The sequence below is a fragment of the Saimiri boliviensis genome, chromosome 8 (assembly GCF_048565385.1).
Source record: "Saimiri boliviensis isolate mSaiBol1 chromosome 8, mSaiBol1.pri, whole genome shotgun sequence".
In the NCBI taxonomy this organism is placed as follows: Eukaryota; Metazoa; Chordata; class Mammalia; order Primates; family Cebidae; genus Saimiri; species Saimiri boliviensis.
In genome coordinates this window covers 78,518,096-78,540,924 of record NC_133456.1, presented here as the reverse complement: position 1 = coordinate 78,540,924, position 22,829 = coordinate 78,518,096, and the positions used below count along the sequence as shown (strand labels likewise).

The window sequence follows — 22,829 nt, the reverse complement described above, 5'->3', positions numbered from 1 at the left end:
AACATTTTTCCCATTTATCATAATGAAAACCAGGTAAGATATAAGTCAAGTGTTATCACAACAATTTTTTTTTTTTTTTTGGTACCATGAAGTTTATTAAGGTCAACTCTATCCCTGGATGAGTTTTGACTTGGCACTGTAAATTATTGTTTGTATCATAATGTACCCTTGTCAATAATTATCAGCCACTTTCTGCACTGGTCCTGAAGTAGAGGTAACGGCTCATCTAGTTTTAGAAGCTGTCCTCTTTGGCAGACAATAAATGGCCATTTGTATTTCTCTTATTTTTATTACTAATACGATAAAATGCTTTGCAAACTACATGAAACATACAAACTACATGACAAATGCCGTTTTTTATTATTAGCAACCTCACAAATTAGATTGTGCTCACCAATGCAGGGGTCATGTATAAGGGGAGTAGAGTTCTGTGCTCACATGGACACTGGATTTCTCTTTCTTTATTTTTCAAAATCTGACATGAACTAGATTCCTTAGATGTTAAAGTAATGACTACCTCAGTAGTCATGGGGATGCTGGCAAAATAAGAGTATGAAATTAATGACAACTACTTCAGAATAGATTTTGAAGAGGATTTAAGCTGATTCCATAAACAGTAGCAGGAAGCAAATGTCAGCAAGGTCTTGGCCAACACTGCTTTTCTGTAACCATTAGTTATCTTCTGACACCTCAAGGGAGAGTGCTGGACAAACACTGCAGAGGTTAAGATCCCTGCCCAGTTATTCAGTCTTACCCTGTTCTAGCATTTAGAACCAAAAACATCCGTAACATACCAATAAACCACGCACATTAACTTCATTCGACCCGAGACGAGATGACTTGTCTGTGTTCCATCAGTAAGATAAAGTGCTCTCCTTCTTACACAGCAGCCATGCAAGTGTTAGCTGTTCCCTTGGTAGGAAGTTAGACAATACACAGATTATTTGAGGGATTCTGTCCAATTAAAAGCACACACTATTTTTAGCTAGTACTTAGAGAGTTGTTTTTTGTTTTTTTTTTTTTTTTTTTTTTTTTTTTAAACATCAAGGGTATTTCATTTTAAAGAGTCTCTAATCGGAAATAGTATGTTTAAAAGTTCTGTGTCTTCACTTTCATGTTTTCCTTACCCAGAGAGATGGTTTCTATTTAGATAAGAAATGTTCTAGCGACCTGATGGACTCTGTTGTTTCACTGAGCGCGTAAGAGTATCCTCATTTGGCAGTGGCTATTCACCATCATTGTTTAACACTGAAATGTAAACATCAGATTAAAACTTGACTAGAGTGTTTAGAAAGAGCAGGAGTCTATTAATAATCGGAATCAGGACCATAAGTAATTGAGGGAAAGAGCATGAGCAGTTTGGCAAAAGAAAGCCCTTTAAAAAAGCATATTCTTTCTTTCCAACTTACTCCACAGAGGAAATGTTACTCTTTAGAAATGTCATTTCCCATTTAATCCTTAACAAATTGTAGTTTGAAAACTGTAAATATTTACTTATAACCAAGACTACATTTTTGAGTAACATTCCATAAATGCAAAGATAAGTTCATTTGCTGCATTAGCATGACCACCTAACTTATAAATTAACATGTGTTCTTTAAAGCCAGAAATTTTAAAATGTTCTGCCTTTAGATGTAGAAAAGGGATATAGTATCTAAAAATTTCCCTTATTATGGGAGTATGTACTTTAAATAGATTGTACCTTTCCTATATCCCTGAATTTCCTTGCTAAAGCAACTATTTGTATAGTTAGATTTTTTAAATGGAAACAGCAACACTCAAAGAAAAAAGTGAAATATGTCAGCTTTAATGTGACGTATTAGTAACCCAACATAATATTGTTACTGTAAGTGACAGTGAATATAGTTCTGAGCTTCCTAGTAGTCAAGGCAAAAGGTGCAACACAATATGTCAGGTATTTCTCAATGGATGCAAAAATTAATTTTATAAATTTGTCAAGAGAAACAAACCATTATAACTGAATTTTGAAAATAATTTCAAATATGGATCTTTTTACAAGTTACATTAAAATTGTGAAATAAAATGCAAAGTTATTTTCTATATGGCTATTATTTTACTCCAAAAATCTGACTCTGTTATATAGAAATGTTTAGGAATTTCCTAAAATAAGACTGAATTCTCATTCAACAGCCCATTCTTTACATTTAAAGACTGTAATTTACAGGATATAATTTAATTCAGTAGACTGAACAAACTGCTTCCAAATTTTATTTCAAAATTTGATGTCTTGTAAATTTTAAGAATATTACTTTTATATGTTGTTCATATTGTAAGAAGTTTATTTATTTATTTGGGTCTATGAAGAAAATTTAACTCAAGTTGGCAAAAATTTGTATACATTTGGAGACTTTTAGCAAGTAATGATATGTCTGCGAAAGTTCCTTGTGACATCTATAGATATATGATATGAATACATACAGGCACACACACATCTAGCAGGTTCATCGAAGGATGAACGTTTGTTGTTTAGTATGATATACATGCTGTAATTCGATGAATTCCTTTCTCTTTAGCTGTTGTGCTTATGTTGCTAGCTAGAGCTAAAAATGGGTACCGTGGCTTAGAAATAGGATGTCTTCAGTGTCAGCTTACATGCTTGTCACTTGGGAGTTAAAATCTCTAAAGTTACCACGTTGTGAAACTTAAGTAAAAAAGCCAAGGCAAAAACTATCGCACTTCGTTAAAATGTAATGGATAAATTCCCAAAGTTAGGGTGATGAAAGTAGAAAGAGATTTCATTTATTTATCGAAAATGTTGATGTTTGAGAATAATTGTAAATTAGTTATTTTAGGCTGGATGTTTTACTCTGATTGTACAAAAAACTTTCAGAAGAGTAAAAAGTGCTGCCAAATAGTCTATTTTAGAAGTACACAGTGGTCTTTCCATGTTTCAATGTGCTTTAGAAATATTAGCCCCTTTTCTTTGTTGCATGTGCCTTACAAGCTGTTCTTAATTTCATATTCAAAATATTTGAGCTACGTATCCTAATTCAGAAAATAGGGAACTTGTATATTTTTTCATATAAAATGTTTGGAAATTTTTAAAATGTTTCCTTTTGCACTAGGAGTTTGCCTTCTGAACTGAGAAACATTGTTATAGCAAGGATGGGCAACACGGAGAGGAAGAGAAGGGAGTGGAACCAGGGAAGGGAAGGAAAGTAGAAAGAGGCGACTGACTCAGGCTGGGCTACTTTACTTTGCAAAGTAAAGCATTGTCTCTGACCTGATGACTGCAGAGCTCTTCTGCCTGCTAGGAAGATCTATCTTCCACAAAGAAGTTTGAGTTACCATTTTCAAATGTGTACCAGATCTTATTATATCCCTCCTTAAAATTCTTCACTATTTTCTTGTGTACTTTTAGAATTACATTTAAACTCTAGCCTATAGAAATGATCCACCCTTCTCTAACTTCTAAAATCTTCCTCCTTGATCTCTGTGTTGCTTTTAAAACACATCAAGGCTTTTTCAGGGACCTTTCACTTGACTTTCTTTGGCCTGGAATGCACTTCCTCTTGTTCAGTTCATGCCTGGCTTCTCAACTTTGAGGTCTTGGCTCAAAAATTACATTGCAGAGATCTTCTATGATGAATTTATCTAAAGGAGTTCTCCTTCCACCCCAGTCCCAGTCAGTGCTCACAACTTTGTCGATTATTTCTTCATAGCGCTTAACACAACCTGAAATTACTTTCATTACTTCTTTATTTACTTGGGATTTGTCCCCTTCTATGAGAATGTCAACACTTAACTATAGAAAGCAGAACTTTGTCTATCTTGACCATGTAATATTCTCATTAGTGCCTGATACAGAGTTGGTGCAAAATAAATATTTGCTGAATAAGTCGATGGGTGAACTAATGAACTGGGGCGTGACTAGAGAATTGGACCTATGTGTGTGTTCCTCAATAGACGGATGGTAAGTTATAAAATTTACAGAAGTTCTGTTTCTCTGGAAAACGTTTGTATATTGGCAGAGAGGAAGAACTGATGCTAGAAAAACAAGAGCCAAATCCTAGAGTTCTGTTTCTGTAATGTCATGGTGTAGAGTGTCTGAAATCTCTTTTCTGGTCAACGGATAGCTACTGGAGATTTTTGAGCAGGCGATGTGTGCTTTAGCAATGCCTCCTTTATTACCAGTTATGGAAAACTCCTGTGTCAGAAGCGCCTCATTCACTCACAGGTTCAAGGACAGTGTAACTTCTGAATGTCAGCAGGCTGTTGATTTAGTCAATGTTCATTTCTTTTTCCATACAGCATGACTGCCACGTAGTCATGCTTCTGGGCTGGCAAAAGGAAATGTTTGCCTTAGTTCTTGACAGCTTAAGATGAAATGACCCAAGGCTTCTTGAAGACGTTTTTACCAATATTTCTCACACTTCAGTGGCGTCCCTTAAAAAGTCAATACCATCCTTATGTCAGACTATTCCCCTTTCCTCAATTGTTCTTTATTTCACAATTTATTTTTCTAATGCATAGTTGCCCTCATATTAGAGTTACTCGCTCTTGTGGTTTGTTTTAATTAGGTCTTAAAGGAAGTCCAGTTTAGAGCCTTTAAATGCTGTGTGTTCTTGGTTTGTTTCATTGGAGGAGTGGGTAGGTCCTTCCTTAGCTGAAGCCTACTACTGACAAAGCCTTGTAATAACCTCTATCTAATCATATGACATTATATATACCATGCACATGTTTATGTGGACTTTTCTTACCACTTTGGATGTGTGTATTTAATTTCTAAAATGGAAGACAGAGATATCAAACTTCCTGTTAAAACAGTGGTTTATTTTATAGACCCTGGCAGCAAATTCTAGTTTCCTAAACTGGTTCACAATAATTTAAAAGCAAGGACCAGTTCATGAAGTTTTATGGTTCAACCTTAAGTCATGGAATCTTTTTTATAGATTGTAGTGTGTTCAATTCTGGACTATAAAGGAGGAAGGCACCATATAAGCAAAACATCAAATTTAAGAAAAGGACCCAGTTTGTCAGCATTGACTGTTTTCAAGAGCTAGTGAATCACATTCATTGTGATAACCACATTGGAAGCTCTCAATACGAATGATGATTTCAGAGAAGTTTTAATTAAACATACAAAGTTTTAGTACCTTATAGCAGGGATCCGCAATCCCTGGGCCATGGACCAGTACCAGGCTTGCTATGAACGGGCCCGCACAGCAGGAGGTGAGCCTTACCACCTGAGCTCCGCCTCCTGTCAGATCAGTGGAGGTCTTAGGTTCTCACAAAGGCACCAAACTTATTTTGAAGTGTGCATGTGAGGGACTAGGTTGCGTGCTCCTTATGAGAATCTTGCCTGATGATCTGAGGTGGAACACTTTAATCCTGAAACTATCCCAGTGCCCCATCCATAGAAAAATTGTCTTCCATGAAACCGGACCCTGGTGCCAAAAAGGTTGGGGACCACTACCTTATAATTTATGACGCATACTCACATGTAATAGACCTAACTTATGTATAAAAGATTTACTTCTTACAAGTTTTTTTCCTTCATTTCTAAGACATACCATAGATATAATCTATATGTAAAGTAGGTAGAAAACTAAAAGATTAATACATCATTTGATCCATAATCACAGAAAGCTCTAATGGGAGAAGCAAATATACTAATGCATATATAAAGTACAGAATGATAAGCACCAATAGAGGAACAGGGTTGAGATGATCCTGTGGTGCCTAACTATGGCTACCTGGATAGGAAAGGGTTTCTTAGAGAAAGCAGGATTTAAGCTTGGCCTTATAGGACATGACATATTTCAGTAAGAAAAGACAGAGGGACAAAGATTCTCTAAGTCAGTGGAATACCTTGAGCCAAAACATGAAAGTAGGAAAATTAAGAACATAAATATTTATTTGTGTTCTGTCAACTTTAACATCTAGTGCTATAGAATCAGAGTATGATAGTACTAACCTATTTAAATTATCCTCTTAAATTATGTGTTCATGAGAGCTATAAACTCTAGTCTTTGTTAATGGGAGCATATTCACGTCCTTGAAACAAATCATTTATAAATGGTATGCTATTTTTTTTCTAGTGCTCAAGTGATTGCTGAACACATTCATGTATATTTCATAGTTGAATCCTTCCAAAATCTTACATAGTAAATGATGGTATGTAGTTGTTTTGAGCATTTTTTTTTAGGGAAAGTTAAAGCACCAATGTTTAAACAACTTTTTCCCGGTTTACATGGCCGGTAAATGCAAACTCACACACAATTTTGAACCTTTTCTTTATCCCTATATAGTTATTATTATGTAGATGCATACAATTTGTATTTATCTATATCGATGTGTAAGAAACTGAGAAAATTAACATTGAGAAAGATGAAATCCAAAATTAGTGATTTTGACAATCAAAATAATTCTGGGTGCACAGAATGGAGAACAAAGATAAAAGTAGAACGAAGAGCTCATTTCCAGCAAGGTGTAATTGAAAGGAAAGCCAGTAGCTGAGAATATGCAAATTACATTTAAAAAGGGAAGGCTTGACTATTATTGGATGAAGTTAAGGATGTCAGGTCTTAAAACAGGGCAGTTTATGTTTCATGTTAAGAGTTGATTCTTTATATTTCACAAGACGGCAGTGACTGGGGACTTGTGAGTCTACTACTTTTACTTTTTATTAATTGAGTAGTAAAATTTTCAAAGGCAGATGCAGTTGAATCTTATATGCTATTCTGTGATTTTACATTGTTCAATATGATTAGTTTTTATTTCTTCAAACTTTAAAATGGATTGAGCATATTTTAGATTCCACCATGAAGAAGACAACTAATGTGAAGTTTTATTTTTCTGATGTGATGTAAATGGATCTGTCTATTGAAATTCTCCATACTAAAGCATATGTAAATATGTGAGTGGGTGGATCACGAGGTCAGGAGATCAATACCATCCTGGCCAACATGGTGAAACCCTCTCTCTACTAAAAATATATAAATTAGTCAGGCGTGGTAATGTGCACCTGTAATCCCAGCTACTCAGGAGGCTGAGGCAGCAGAGTGGCTTGAACCCAGGAGGCAGAGATTGCAGTGAATGGAGATCATGACATAGCACTCCAGCCTGGGTGACAAAGCAAGACTCCGTCTCAAAAAAAAAAAAAAAGTGTTAAAAGGGGTAAATTAATTCCATTTTATTAAAAATGTAGCATTGATTGTTATATGAAGATCATTGTATTAGGTATTTTAGAAGACAGTTTGCAGTGTCTGTGTAGTGGTTGTTAAAAATTCCTTTTTATTAATGAGAATCAAATATTAATGAGAATCAAAGTTGTAAGTTTAGAATCAGATATCTCAAAGCTGTGTGGTAGAGCATTTTATGTGTGTACTTAGCATCTTTTATGCATTTAAATGATTTACCATTTTAATTTTTTTAAGTTTTGTCTTTTTTAAATTGACACATAGTAAGTATACATAATTATGGGTACAGTGTGATGTTTCCATGTGTATTTATTGTATGATTATTAAATCGGGATAATCAGCAAATCTGTCTCCTATAACATTTATTATTTATTTTGATGAAATCGTTAAAAATACTTTCTTCTAGCTATTCTGAAATATGCAATATGTAATTGTTAACTATTGTCATCCTACTCTGCAATAGAACATCAGAAATTATTCTTCTTATTTAACTGTAACTTTGTGCTCTTTGACCAACTTCTTCCCATCTCTCCCTTTCCTGTGTTTCCCAGCCTTGGTAATCACCATTCTACTCTCTACTTCTATTTGATCAACTGTTTCAGATTCCATGTAAGAGTGAGATCATGTGGTATTTGTCCTTCTGGCTTATGTCACTTAACATAATATCCTCCAGGTTCATCCATGTTGTTACAAATGATGGGGTTTCATTAATTTTTATGGATGAATAATATTTCCATTGTGTATATGTAGCACATTTTCTTTATCCATTCATCTGTTGGTGGGCACTTCACTTGATTTCATGTTGTGGCTATTATGAATAGTACTACAATAAATGTGGAAGTACAGATACAGCTTCAACATACTGACTTCATTTCCTTTGGATATATACCTAGCAGTGAGATTGCTGGCCCATGTGATAGTTCTACTTTTAATTTTTCGAGGAAACTCCATACTGTTGTTCATAACGGTCTTGCTAATTTACATTCCTCCCAACAATGTGTAAGAGTCCCCTTTTCTCCGCTTCCTTGTCAACACTTGTTATCTTTTATCTTTTAGTTAATAACCATTCTAACTGGAGTGAAGTTGTATGTCATTGTGGGTTTGACTTGCATTTCCCTGGTGATTTGTGATGTGGAGCATTTTTCCATGTACCTGTTGGCCAATTGTATATCTTCTTTTGAGGAATGTCATTTCAGATCTTGTGCCCATTTTTAAATCTTTTTTTTCTCACTATTGAGTTTTTGAGCTTCTTATATATCTTATATATCCTAGAGATCAACCCCCTTTGGATATGTCTATATAGTTTACAAGTATTTTCTCCCATTCCATAGGTTGTATCTTCACCAGCTGATTGCTTTCTTTGCTGTGCAGAAGTTTTTGAATTTGATATAATATCATTTGTCTATTTTTGTTTTTATTGCGTAATAAAAAAAGAAAAAGAAAAAGAAAAAACCTAGGCTGCTGGTTTCACTCTTAAACTGTGAGATTTTGGATTGATCTTTGTATTTCTCTGAGTGTGATTTAGAAATGCTTGCCTTCATTTGGTCATTTTTTTCTCTTTAGCTTAACCAGCTCGAAAAAGCAGTGGAAGCAGCTCACACATTTTTCGTGGCTAACCCTGAGCACATGGAAATGCAGCAGAACATTGAGAATTACAGAGCAATGGCTGGTGTTGAAGCATTGCAATTGGTAGACAGAGAAGCCAAACTACACATGGTAAGCTCTGTGGACCCCTGCCCTCACCACAGGGAGCTAAGTGCTCCTAAGTTACATTTGAGTCAAAGCAAATTTATATGAATGAATATCTCAAATTTTAGTAACATTTTTAGACTTTCCAGGTTCTCAGGATACAATGATCAGGCCTGAAACAACTGAGATTTTTGTCTTAATTTTAATTAAAATTTTAAAAGTTGAAATAAAAAAAACTAAAACATTAAATTTTTTTCTCTTAAAAATTAAGAGAAAATAAAAATTAACTTAGAAAATCGGTCTAATATGTTAAAAACTAGAACATCATATAATTATCTATAATCCTCTCTGAACCTTTCCAATACTTTTATTTTATACCTAGAGGTGAGGCCAGTGTGAATTGTTCAGGATTACACTATGATTTTCCTGCTCCCAGTCCAGTGGTTTGCCCATTGTACCTATACTTTTCAAACTGGGGTTTTATAAAGTGATGTAATTCTTTGTGTACACTAAACATCACTTGATATCACATGTTGAAAGCGTTTTTCTTTTTTTTTTTTTTTAATTTTTGATATCACCATTCTCAACATGTAGGCTCCAAAATTATTGCAGAAAAAAATAAGGGAAGATTTTAGAGACTATTAAAACACACATACACACACACACACACACATACACACACACACACGCAACACCTAAAAGTGGATGACACTTCCACCCACATCTGTTTACCTGAACTTATTACATGGTCCTACCTATAGGCAAACAAATTCAAAAATACGGTCTTGCGTGTGCTAAGAAAGAAAATGAAATTGATCCCATAGCAGTCTATTTGCTCAGTAAGATCCCTCTCACTTACAAGTATTTGAAACCAGGAATGTTGTTCTTTATCTCCCAGTGCAACCCTTTGATAAAGATAAACCCTCCACAGCACAAGCATCCAGTACCTCCACCTACCTAAATGATCCTCAGTCAGCCTAAATCCTTGTATTTGAAAGTAAGGGTTTTTTGATCCTCAGTCAGCCTAAATCCTTGTATTTGAAAGTAAGGGGTTTTGTTTTGTTTTGTTTTGTTGTCTATTTCGTTGCAGGAGAGTTACAATGCAGGAGTTAAACATTATGAGGCTGATGACTTTGAGATGGCTATCAAGCACTTTGAACAAGCCTTAAGAGAATATTTCATTGAAGATACAGAATGCCGAATCCTATGTGAGGGGCCTCAGAGATTTGAAGAGTATGAGTATTTAGGGTATAAGTCTGGTCTGTATGAAGCTATTGCAGGTAAAGCTTAGGTTTTCATTTTATTTGTTTCTTGATTATAAAAATACTACTTGCAATTTGTGAACAACTATTCTGGCAATATAGAATATATTGTAAAACATAAAAGACTCTCATGTATCTATCCCATCTTATCTCCTGTAGAGAAATTTATGTAGTTAAAATTTTAGTGACTCTCCTCCTAAACATTTTGAGATGCTTATATATTTATATATTTATTTATAGTTATTATTTCATATTTTATAAAATAGGACAAGACTATATATATACATATTGCTTTTCAACTTTTGTTTTTATTTTATGCTTAACAATATATTGTGGACTTCTTCTCATGTAAGTATGTAGAGCCACCTTGTTGTATTTAATGGCTGGATAATGCTCTGTTATATAAATATATCATAATTTAATTGACTAGTCCTTTACTGACAAGTATTAAAGAGATTGAAATTTTTCATTATTATAAACAATGTAGCATGAACACTTTTGTATTTGTATTGTCTTCAACTACTTAAAATGTTTTATTATTTAATAAGAATTTAATGTATTACACAGTGGCACTTAAAATAGTAGGTAATACGCATTATAGAATAATTTGGGAGATTGGCTAGTTAACCGCTTATGAGGGGTAAGTGGGTTCTCACCTATATACCTTACACAAAAATGTTTGTAACAACAATATTAGTGTAAAATATAAAACTGTTATAAGAGAGTGAGGGAAAGTATTTCTATAGTATTAGGAGAAGAAAAGCTCTTCTAACCATGACAAAAGACAAGAAAAATAGAGAACAAGGTAAACTTTACCTAAGATTTATAAATATAAATTTGTACAATAAACCAAGCTGATCTACAAATCATACATAGAAAGTATTGCAAAATATTTTATAGGCAAAGTGTTAATATCTTTCATATTTAAAGAGTGAATTCATCAAAATGAATTTTTCAGTTCATAGAAAATTTCAAAGAATTTTAATTCATAATTCAAAAAAGTACATTATTATTGTTCATAGGATTTACTTATTATCAATAGTAATAATAACCAATACATATGCAGCAATTGTAACATACGAAGCACTTAACATATTTTTATCTCTTTTTAATGCTTTAGGCAACTCGTATAGATACTACTGTTACTCTCCTCGCCCTTTTGTAAATGAGAATTTTTTTTTTTTTTTTTTTAGAGTTTTGCTCTTGTTACCCAGGCGGGAGTGCAATGGCGCGATCTTGGCTCACCGCAACCTCCACCTCCTGGGTTCAGGCAATTCTCCTGCCTCAGCCTCCTGAGTAGCTGGGATTACAGGCACACGCCACCATGCCCAGCTCATGTTTTGTATTTTTAGTAGAGACGGGGTTTCACCACGTTGACCAGGATGGTCTCAATCTCTTGACCTCGTGATCTGCCCGCCTTGGCCTCCCAAAGTGCTGGGATTACAGGCTTGAGCCACCGCGCCCGGCATAAATGAGAAATTTTTATCTGAAAAAGATTAGTGATGTGATTAGAGTGAAGCTGGAACTCATATTTGGACTTTTCTGACTCTAGAATCTATGCTTTTAAAATCTACATAATTGAAAAGTAGGCAAAGGATATTTATTCAATAATAAATTTTTCACAAATATTTTTTGAGGACACATTTCTTTTTTCTGAGTTACCCATATATGAAAAGCAATGATCAACTTCATTCACTTACTAAAATGAGAGTTAATTAAATCAGTTTGCTCTTCCTAACTTCCAATGCTTTTGGTCTTCCGAAAAAGCACTTCTCACCTAATAACTCAAACCAAATTCCAAGAAGTGATCTTTCAATCCAACATCTTCCTTAGTTCCTATTCCCATATCATTCATTGCCAAACGTGGATAGATGCTATCTCCTAATTGCACTTAACACTTCCTAACTCTCTCCAACCCTTTCTAGGACCCTGGCTCAAGGCAACTGTGATTACCTCCTTGCCACTCTTCATGTCCTGTTCTGGTTTTGCTCTGGTTGCAGACTGAGCAGTCTCTAAAAAACATAATTCTGCTCACAGACCTGGTTTAAACACCCCAATGGCTTAATTCCATTTGGAATAAAACCTGATTTTTTTTTTTTTTTTTTTTTTTTTTTTTTTTTGAGATGGAGTTACACTCTTGTTACCCAGGCTAGAGTGCAATGGCGCGATCTCGGCTCACTGCAACCTCCGCCTCCTGGGTTCAGGCAATTCTCCTGCCTCAGCCTCCTGAGTAGCTGGGATTACAGGCACACGCCACCATGTCCAGCTAATGTTTTGTATTTTTAGTAGAGATGGGGTTTCACCATGTTGACCAGGATGGTCTCGATCTCTTGACCTCGTGATCTGCCCGCCTTGGCCTCCCAAAGTGCTGGGATTACAGGCTTGAGTCACCGCGCCCGGCAAAACCTAATTCTTTAATAAGAACTTTCATGATTGGGCCCTTGTGTATATTTTCATCCATTTCATTCTCTCCCTGTCACACTCTCTCTTTTTGATTCCTTAAATATGCCATGCCTATTTCCACTTGCAGATTTTCAAAATGTTGTTTTCTTCTATCTCTTGGCTAAAGCTTTGTCTTGTTTAGTGCTCAATCTTCAGGGCCTAAGAAGAGTGACTGGCAAATAGTAGATACTTAGTAAATACTGGTTAAATGAATGGGTTGATGGATGAATGAATGAATGAGATGACATGTTCATCAATAGCATAGCAGGGATTAAAAGGGTTAGATACTCCATGTTTATGAGAATGAAGGTCATAAATTGTTAAGGTTTCTTCTTTTTTCTTTCTTTTTTTTTTTTTTTTGAGACGGAGTTTCGCTCTTGTTACCCAGGCTGGAGTGCAATGGCGTGATCTCGGCTCACCACACCCTCCGTCTCCTGGGTTCAGGCAATTCTCCTGCCTCAGCCTCCTGAGTAGCTGGGATTACAGGCACGTGCCGCCATGCCCAGCTAATTTTTTGTATTTTTAGTAGAGACGAGGTTTCACCGTGTTGACCAGGATGGTCTCGATCTCTTGACCTCGTGATCCACCCGCCTTGGCCTCCCAAAGTGCTGGGATGACAGGCTTGAGCCACCACGCCCAGCCCAAGGTTTCTTATAGAGACAATTGGGGTATAGCTATCAAAATTTAGACTAGGAGGTAGACTGAAAATTAGTATGTCAAATGACCGATTTGTGACATACACAGTTACCCGAAATCGACTCAGTTAATCTAAATTCCATACAGCAATCTCAATTATAGAGGATATTTTCTTGAAAGTTTTAGTTTTTTGGATCCCTGCAAGATCCAGTTGCCTAAATTTTTGGAATGTCAGTTTTATGTGTGGTTCACATTTTAATTGCTGTTTCCCTACGCTTGATCTTTTATTTGAGAATGGCAGATTCTTCCTTCATTATAGCTAACTATGTTGTGGTTGTGGGGCACAGGTATGCATCCTGCTTCACCCCCACATTGACCTCTACACCTGCTTTCACTGGTGGCCACTGAACAGTTTTGACCCATGTCCTAGGTCTGGTTTAGGAAAATTGACTGATGATTTCCCACAGATGGGCATTTAGTGATTTGCTGAAGGTCACCACAGCATGTTGGATGCTGGAAAAGAGTAGAGATCTCATAATCCAGGTTCTTTCATTTTTAAGACTCAAACTTATTAAAAACATATTAATTGCACAATGTCCTTTAAAATAGAAAGGAGGCAAGGGAGGCACCTAATAAAGGTAATATGACAGCTCTCACTATGTAAATTGTTGTCCGGTTCAAAATTTTCCTAAATTAGGAATAACATTGGCTTTTTAAATAGCAAATGTATTAGAATGTCAGAATATTTGAATTTTAGAGTTAGACATTAACAGTTGGGGAAAAATACAAATGGCTTCTGAATGCAGTTTTTTATTACTAGCCCTGCTATGAAACCTAAAGGCTATCTTTCTGTCTCTCCTATTTTGCTGCTATTTATATTCACTTTGAAAAATATTTCTATTCAGATTTTGAGTTCTCTATGGGTGTCTTTTGCCTTTACCTTTTGCTTGTCACTTGGGATTAAATGGAGTGTGTATTAGAAGGTAAATAGAAATGCAAATGGTAAGTTGAGTAGCAGAAAACTGTTGAAGGTTGTTTTTGTTTCCTTAAGAAATAAAACAGCTGCTTATTTATTTCTAACATGCTAATCAAATAAATAGAACTCATTCTTCCTTCACATCCCTTGACTGGGGTTAATAACCAATGGGCTTTAGGGATTCTGTTAACTGTGCTGTAAATGATTCAGTTAGCCAAGTTATGCAAAACTGGCACATTTTTCCCCACTCCAGAAAATGCACATTTCCTTCCTGTTGTGTTTTGGGGTCCCTCTGCAAAATCATCAAGATCCAAGTCAAACTCAGACTAAATAGAGAACCTTAAAAAAAAAAAAGGCAGTTGAGATAAATTAGATTGTGCAGCTATGAGATCAAATGATATTATCATCCTCAAAAGAACCCACTCAGCACAGCATGAATGAACCATTCTTCCTGGAAAAGTACATCATCTTCTTTTTAAAAATCAGTCGAGGTAAAATGTAGGAGGCGTTTTCTTCTTGGGGACATTCACCATTTGTGTTTCCTCATCTCAGGTTTTGGTAAGACAGAGTCCAGAGCCAAAGGGGGCATGCAAACCCCAACACTTCAGGACTCTCAAGCAAGAAGAACAGGAACAATAGAAAGGAGACAGAAGAGAAAGAGGAAATAAAATGCTCCTTTAAATTTCTTTAGTTTTCACCCTTCTTCCTGTTTTACCAGTCTCTGATAAAGAATATACAATGTTCCTAGTATTAGAATATACAATGTCTAGGCAATAGACTAATTTATAACCGGGCAGAATAGGTTCCTGACCAATACGTGTAAAAAAAGAATTTTAATTTGTCCTTTAGGACAATTTGGCTTGAAAATGTTAACAAAGAAAAAGAGCATTTTTGCTTCACTTTTCAGTCTGAATTTTTCAGGTCCATTGTGGTTTCTTTTTCTGAATTGTTCCTTAACATTTACTAACATCTGAACTTCCATTCGTGATTCCAGGGCACTTCAAGCCATCTAAGCTATCCAAAGAGAGGCCTCAAAGATGTTAAATGTGAAACTGACATTCAGCTGGGTGTAGGTGGGGTCAAGTGGACTGTGGGGTATTAAAAGTGTATATGGGAAGGGAAGAGTAAGGCGTAGAGAACCGATTGTGAGCTATTTAGAGGATTTGTAATCTCCTGTCATTCTAGTGATCGCTGACCAGGAGACCTTGGCAATCACCTACATTCTTCGTAAAAGGGTTCTACAGTTAGGAAGTGAGGATTAGAATGATTTTGTTCTCAGAGTGTGGTGAGGTGAGGAATGCCCTGTGTCACTGTGGCTGTGACGTTGACGTTTGGGCACTCAGTAGCCTGGAGGAACAAATGTATTGGTTCTTGTCTTCCAGATCACTACATGCAGGTGCTTGTCTGTCAGCATGAATGTGTGAGGGAGCTTGCCACCCGCCCTGGCCGCCTCTCACCCATCGAGAACTTTCTTCCTCTGCACTATGATTACCTACAGTTTGCCTACTATCGAGGTAAAGCGTGGATCATCCATGAATACTTCTTGGGGGGTTGTGGTTCGTCATTACAGTCATCATATTTTTGTAATTTAGTGCTCTGCCTTCTTCAGTTTATTATCAAAGCAATGGGAATTTATGCATTTCTTCTCTCCTGAGCTGCAGAACCAGAAGAGCAGAAGGGGAAATCACCAAAGGGCAAAGTACAAAGTTTAATGTGATAATTTACTGAAAATTATACTAGATTGACATCTTGTATTATTTTTTAGACTTGATTTTTAAACTCAGTTTAAAAGGTACTTTACAAAATCTTGTTCCCCAAAACAAAACATTATTTATTAACCTGGTGTTGATGGCACAGAATGAATCACATGCTCAAGTCATAAACAGTGAATCAAAGGAGATGAGAGAGTTGCTTAATTTTTATCATTCTTTTCAAAAATCAGAGTCATCTCAGAATATATATAATATATGTGTATATGTATTTGTACATACATACATACACCCACACATATATATATATATATAAATACACATATACATGTACTGTAAATCTCCATTAGAAGTCCAATGTTGTGACTTATTTGAAAACAAAGCATACAGACTTTTAAAATTTGTCTTGTAATAACTAAATATTTCTATAATAAAAAGTTTATATTGGAAACATCCTTGTTAGTTCCTTTTAGTAGTTTGCTACTGTTGGATTTACCATAATTGCATAGTGAGGGATTTGAGGGGCTTCTTTCAGAGCATCTGGGACTTTATGAAGAATTTTGCATTAAACTACCGGTTCACCACAAACTGCAGCAATGAAAAATAACATTTTGAAAGCACTTATATTACTCATACATTATGTACAAAATGGTACATTATTGTTGCAAAGGTCATCTTCAGGATGTTTACTTAACCCAAACTCAGTACAAAAATCAGAATTAACTTATACAATTCTGCTGTTTGTCTGTGTTGAATAATAAAAGTTGTCAACATCTTGAGGTAGAATTTTGATAATTTGCACAAAACAACTAGCACCAAGGCAGAGCAAATGTAGTAACTTTTGAATACCTGAAACTTTTGAATACCTTTTATCTGTGACTGCTTCTGCTTTCTCTGCGCAGCCTCAATTTATCTTCCCTCTTATTAATGTTTAATGCTGACCTCTATAGACACGTTGATGATCTCCCTTTAAAATTCTTTGGACAGACCTAGGCTGACGCTAATGCTGCAGCTCCTTTGTTTTTCAGTTGGTGAATATGTGAAAGCCCTGGAGTGTGCCAAAGCCTATCTTCTGTGCCACCCAGATGATGAGGATGTCCTAGACAATGTGGACTACTATGAGAGTCTGTTGGATGATAGCATTGACCCCGCATCCATTGAGGCCAGGGAGGTGAGACCAAGGTTTTGAGAAGAAACTCTCGATTCTGCACGTGTTCTGAGGGGAGGTGATAAAAATATAACACTGGTCTTAAAGATATCTAACAATTTAGCAAAGATTTGAGAACTCAGTTCTTTCAAGCTTATGCCAGAAGCACATTTTTTCTCATGCATGCTAGCGTGTGAAAGCATGTTGAGATGGGGACATGTTTTGCAGCTCTGAATATTTCTGTCAGCTCATTTGTAACTGTCTAATGAAAATATGTCCATCTGAACATTTATCATATCTCTTATCTGTTATTTAAATAAAAAATGTCTTTCTTTACTTCTTTTTCTCTAGGATTTAACAATGTTTGTGAAACGTCATAAGCTGGAATCTGAGCTGATAAAATCAGCTGCAGAAGGTCTGGGATTTTCATACACTGAACCGGTAAGAGGAAAGAGGAAATGTTTATTAAAATAATGATTCCTTGGAATTCGTTTAATGTTTTGATTACCCACCTCCATGTGTGCCATTTATCTCAAAAAGCTAAGATTCTAATGCCTTCCTTGAGGTAAAAATTGGAGATGGGGGATGTTTACTCAATATACGCGATGAACTTTAAAAGACTAGTAGATTTCCACATCAGTCATTCCACATTAATGAGGTCCAAAGTTGAAAGCAAATCTATTGGGTAGAAGCATTTTGTATATGACTCATTTTCCCCTGGGAGTGTTTTATTTTCCTAAATTGTGGATGTGGTATTTTTAATTTTTCTTTTAATGCCTGTATATTACCTAAACATTAAAGAGACTTCACAAAGAACATCATCAGTCACAGTCCTACCATCCATCATACTGACTGCACGCCACTTTTCCGTGTTGTCTTCTAATCATTGTTTAAATGAACACATATCTTTTGCAGAAACATATACTATGGTATAAAGAGATTTGTATTTAAGAAGATGTCGGCCGGGCGCGGTGGCTCAAGCCTGTAATCCCAGCACTTTGGGAGGCCGAGGCGGGTGGATCACGAGGTCAAGAGATCGAGACCATCCTGGTCAACATGGTGAAACCCCGTCTCTACTAAAAATACAAAAAATTAGCTGGGCATGGTGGCACGTGCCTTTAATCCCAGCTACTCAGGAGGCTGAGGCAGGAGAATTGCCTGAACCCAGGAGGCAGAGGTTGTGGTGAGCCGAGATTGTGCCATTGCACTCCAGCCTGAGTAACAAGAGTGAAACTCTGTCTCAAAAAAAAAAAAAAAAGAAAAAAGAAGATATCATAAGAAATTTCTACATTTGTATAGCTTTAAAAAGTATTTTTAGATACATTTTAGTATCTAAAAAGTAGGTAGAATTTAGAATTTTAGATTGATATACAATAAATAAATGAACTCTTCTGCTGAACATTTGAATTATCTCTGATTTTAAAATTATGTGTAATACATTAGCATTTTTTTCTCTATTGAACTATGTCCTTAAATTCCTAAGAGTTGAATTATTCTGCTAATTATTTTAAATTTCTTGAAACTAAATTGCTTTTCTAAGAGAATTATCTTAGAAATCATTTATTTATTATTAATTTTAAGAGAATAAATAATTCTCTTGAAATTATTTATTTGCATACTATTTTAATATTAACAGAATCTCATGTGGGAAAATTTAGCAACTACTCTAAAATCTCATAGCTCATCACAGGTTAAACAGGTATTTGAATCCTAGTAATGCATAAAAGTACCATTTTACTACAAATTTATCAACAATAAGAAATAACATTTTAAAATTACTTTTTTATTCATAATTATATGTAAAATAATACATATTTTTGTTTTAACTTGCAATTCTTTGATGACCAGCAAGAATAAACCTTTCATATATTAACTATTTTTCCTCTTGTTTTAATTACTTGGGCAGGGGTTTTATTCATTTATCCATTGGTTGCTATGTAAGCTCTTCAAATGATATACAAGTTAATGTGTTTTTAAAATTATTTATAATATATCCAATTTGCAACCTTTTTTCCTTTCTTAATTATGTCACGTTTTTATAGGCACGTTTTAAAAAATGGGTTAATTTCAATGTACTACTTCCAATATAATATCTTTTAATATATTAATATTTATATCTTGTCTTACTTATTCTTTAAAACTTATGGTACCCAAGAGACCTTCGTATATGTTATTTACTAATTTCATGATCCTATACAGGTGATTATTTAAGCTGGATTTTGTTTGTTTGTTTTATTCAGAAAAGTTAAAGAAGTTGAACCGAATGATCTTTCAAATGTTTTTCTGCCACCAAATTTTAAGTCGCTTTCTCGGACAAAAGGATGTATATCCAGGCTAATTCCGTACTGTTTTAAAAATCTATTTGTACTTCATTTTGTCCTTGCCAAATCTCCACTAACTTTAGCCTTCCTTATCATTAATCTTTAAAATAAAAATATATTGTATCTTTACATAATATGAACGTTTCCTAAATTATAGGTCTTTTGAATGTTTCGTACATATTTTATTTACTTTAATTCTGTAAGTAATGTTTTAGTGACAAAATTACTACATTTTTTTTTTTTACTCAATTCCAAACAGAATTATTGGATCAGATATGGAGGACGACAGGATGAGAATCGGTGAGTCCATTCAGAATGCAAACTGGGCTTTATCTGAGGAGAAATACTTAGTGTCATAACCTATCAATCAGAGAGAAATGTAGCTCTCTGAAATAGGCAAAAAGATATAATGAAATAATTCTAAGCTGTGAATTAGGAGCTCTGCACCCAGGTCCCAGCTCTTCTTGACACGTTTGTGTAACCTTAGATAATATATCTTCTGTTTTCTGGGTCTCATGTTTTTTTCCCAGAAAAAAGAAAAAAAGAAAAAAGGGCATGATTCCAAATCTGAGAAGCTTGGCTACTTTTGATTTATTAACAGAAATAACTATGTAATTCTTTCGAGGATGAATTTCCTTACCATATTTACTTGAAATGATGAAGTTCAGCATGTTATACTGCAAGCTAAAATATTAAGTGTCACTAACAGAATCAGAAATCATGAAAGCTCATTGTTTAAAACGATGAAAGTCGATTTACATCTTTTAAAGAACTGAAACTCAGAAGGTTCAAAATACCTGCTTGAGATCACATGGTCCAGCTTATTCATTTTCAAATTGGGAAACTAAGGCCCTGACAAGGCAAGCAACTTACTTAGAGTCTCATCACAAAGGAAGGGCAGATCCAGATTTTATTTAGAATCTTGAAATCTTTCACTAGACTTCAAGGACTCAACCCTTGGGTGGCGTAACATTATTGCAAAAGATTCCAGAATGTATATACACATTTGGATTTGTTTGATTTTTTACATTTATAAAGGATGACCTGCTACCATTTGTGTGTTTGGAAATGACAAACCTGTGTCTTCTTTCTCAAAACAGCCATTATTTTGACTACATTTGAACTTCTACATTACGATATAATTCATTTCAATTCAACAATTGTTCAATAATGCACTCCATGCTCCAGGCCCCATTGGACACTCTGAGCATCATAAAGATGCACATGATAATTATTTTCCTACTCTGTTGAGGTTAGAGTCTAATCTGAAGCAGGTTAAGTTATGAATACAATCAATTGTAATAAAGGTTGCTAAGAAGAATTAGAGGCATGAAATAAAGCAAACTCACTGAGGAAATAGAGAACTTCAAAGAGGCAGGGACATTTAATTTGACTTTAAAAGACAGGTGAACTTGTGTACAACAAAATATACAATATAGAATCATAGACTACCTGGGTAAAGTATTCTTTGACTTTGAATGTCTCTATTCAATAATGAATTTCCATTTAAAATTTTTTGATTGGGCAGGGTCCCTTCTGGAGTGAACACAGAGGGAGCAGAAGTTCACGGATTGTCAATGGGAAAAAAGTTATCACCCAAGATAGATCGAGACCTAAGAGAAGGTAAGTAGCCATACAATTTTATTCTATAAAGGAGGGGAAGGGGAATTTGGGGCTTGACCAGTTCTTATCCAGATCAGGGAAGAACCCACTTTCTCTAGAAAACAATGAAAGGACTACGCCATTATACTCCCTAATAGCCTGAAAGCAAGACTTAAATACAAGAATGTGTTAGATTCGTATATTATTACCAAAGGTTTTTTAAAAAAATGCCTCCAAATTCACTTCCTTGTCTGTTTCCCATAGGAATCTTGCATGGTCATCACCATTCTCAGAATACCAGAGGCTCAGCAATTTCTTATGGCTTACTTCTGTTACAGTGTCAGTGAGTGCCAGGTAGTGTGAGTTCAGAGGACTGGGAGAGGAGGCAGGCCCCATGGTATATTAGGTTAGTTAATCTTAGATGCTTGAAGCACATAAATCTGAGCAGGGCCTTTAGAGAAAGCAGAATTTAGTAAGAATGCCTGAATGTAAAGGAAACCATTCTAGTGATTAAAAGAAATGGAGCAAAGGCACAGAGATGAAGCAAGCGAAACATTATATACCTACTTAGGTAAGATCAAAATTAGGGGAGACATGGGTGGAATGTTGCCAAAAAATAGTTTCTAAGTAGAGCCAAACATTGTTATATTAATAAAATCTATTAGCAATAATAATACTAACAGCAGGAGTAATTCTTAACAATTAGTATCTCTATATGCTTTATGATTTCCCAGCAAATTTGCACACAATTTATTTTTGGCACACTATTTTAATACTAACAGCATCTCATGTGGGAAGATTTAGTGACTTCTTTAAAGTCTCATAGCCCAGAACAGTTTGAACGGGCATTTGAACCCACACGTTTGACCCAAATCCCATTTCTTCACCTGCTGCATGAAACATAGAATAATGTAGATACCAGAAATGTATCACCTATTGATTGAATAATTGCACAATAAGAAGAGGCTTTCAAAATGCTGCATTGGGAAGAAGAAAAAAAAGGTCTCTTTTCCCCAGGAGACCTTGTCAGCACATTTTTCTGATTTGAAAAATTCTGGCTCTCTACAGCTCTCACATTTCCCATCCCTTTCCTTCCTTAGCTTCCAAGTCAGTTTGAAGCAGTAAACAGGATAATATGCTTATCTAATCTGACCTGGACTTCAGTTTGTAGCCACAAAGGCCAAGCTGTTTTACAAATGCCGGAGAGCTTCATGGTCAGCCAGAGTTCATGTTGCTTTTTAAGCTGAGAAATCACCCAGGAAGTTCATGCCAATAAGCCAGCACATTGCTGTAAATGCTTGGGAAACTCCAGGACAGTTGCCAAATTTCAAAGCATTTTTCTTTTCCTGGCTACCAGGGAATCTGGTGTCCAGCAACTGATTAGAAGGTTAATAGAAGAGCAAAACAGAAAACTACATGTGATGGCGAATGATCATGATTGATTGGGCTATCCAAATCGACCATTTCTGCAGAATTGTCTAGGTTGAAGTGGCTAGTGGATTTTAGGATGGAATGTTTTCTGGGAACCTACTGGTCTGAAGGAAATAACAAACATTTTTACATACCGTACTCTCATATTCAATACAGAATACTTATGTGGCCAGATGTGTGTGAGCTTTTTCTTACACACACACCAGTAATTCTCCAGTGGATAGCAACTGAGTGTCAAATAATGCAATTCAGTTCTGACACTGTCTCTCTGGAAATAGTGTCAGATTCCACAGGTTAAGGGCTCAGCCCACAAGACTGCCCCCATTTCAGATGCCAACTGTAAGTATAAGTTGTTACTTTTGGCCAACCCCTCATGGACCACCTACAAACCAGTGTTCCCATGATCCTGACTTTGGGTTAGGTTAACTTGCTAGAGCATCTCACAGAACTC

At 35.4% G+C, this 22,829-nt stretch overlaps 1 protein-coding gene across 2 annotated transcripts in view; it reads left to right on the top strand.

Moving 5' to 3' along the window:
• Window positions 1-22,829, top strand: part of P3H2 (prolyl 3-hydroxylase 2) — a 168,671-nt gene that overhangs the window by 122,960 nt on the left and 22,882 nt on the right. For both annotated transcript variants that reach the window (XM_074404700.1, XM_039478945.2), the window contains exons 2-8: window positions 8,727-8,879; window positions 9,943-10,132; window positions 15,551-15,682; window positions 16,906-17,048; window positions 17,376-17,465; window positions 19,605-19,645; window positions 20,874-20,968. In XM_074404700.1, the coding sequence (XP_074260801.1) occupies window positions 8,727-8,879; window positions 9,943-10,132; window positions 15,551-15,682; window positions 16,906-17,048; window positions 17,376-17,465; window positions 19,605-19,645; window positions 20,874-20,968 (844 nt within the window). The remainder of the gene's footprint in view (window positions 1-8,726; window positions 8,880-9,942; window positions 10,133-15,550; window positions 15,683-16,905; window positions 17,049-17,375; window positions 17,466-19,604; window positions 19,646-20,873; window positions 20,969-22,829) is intronic.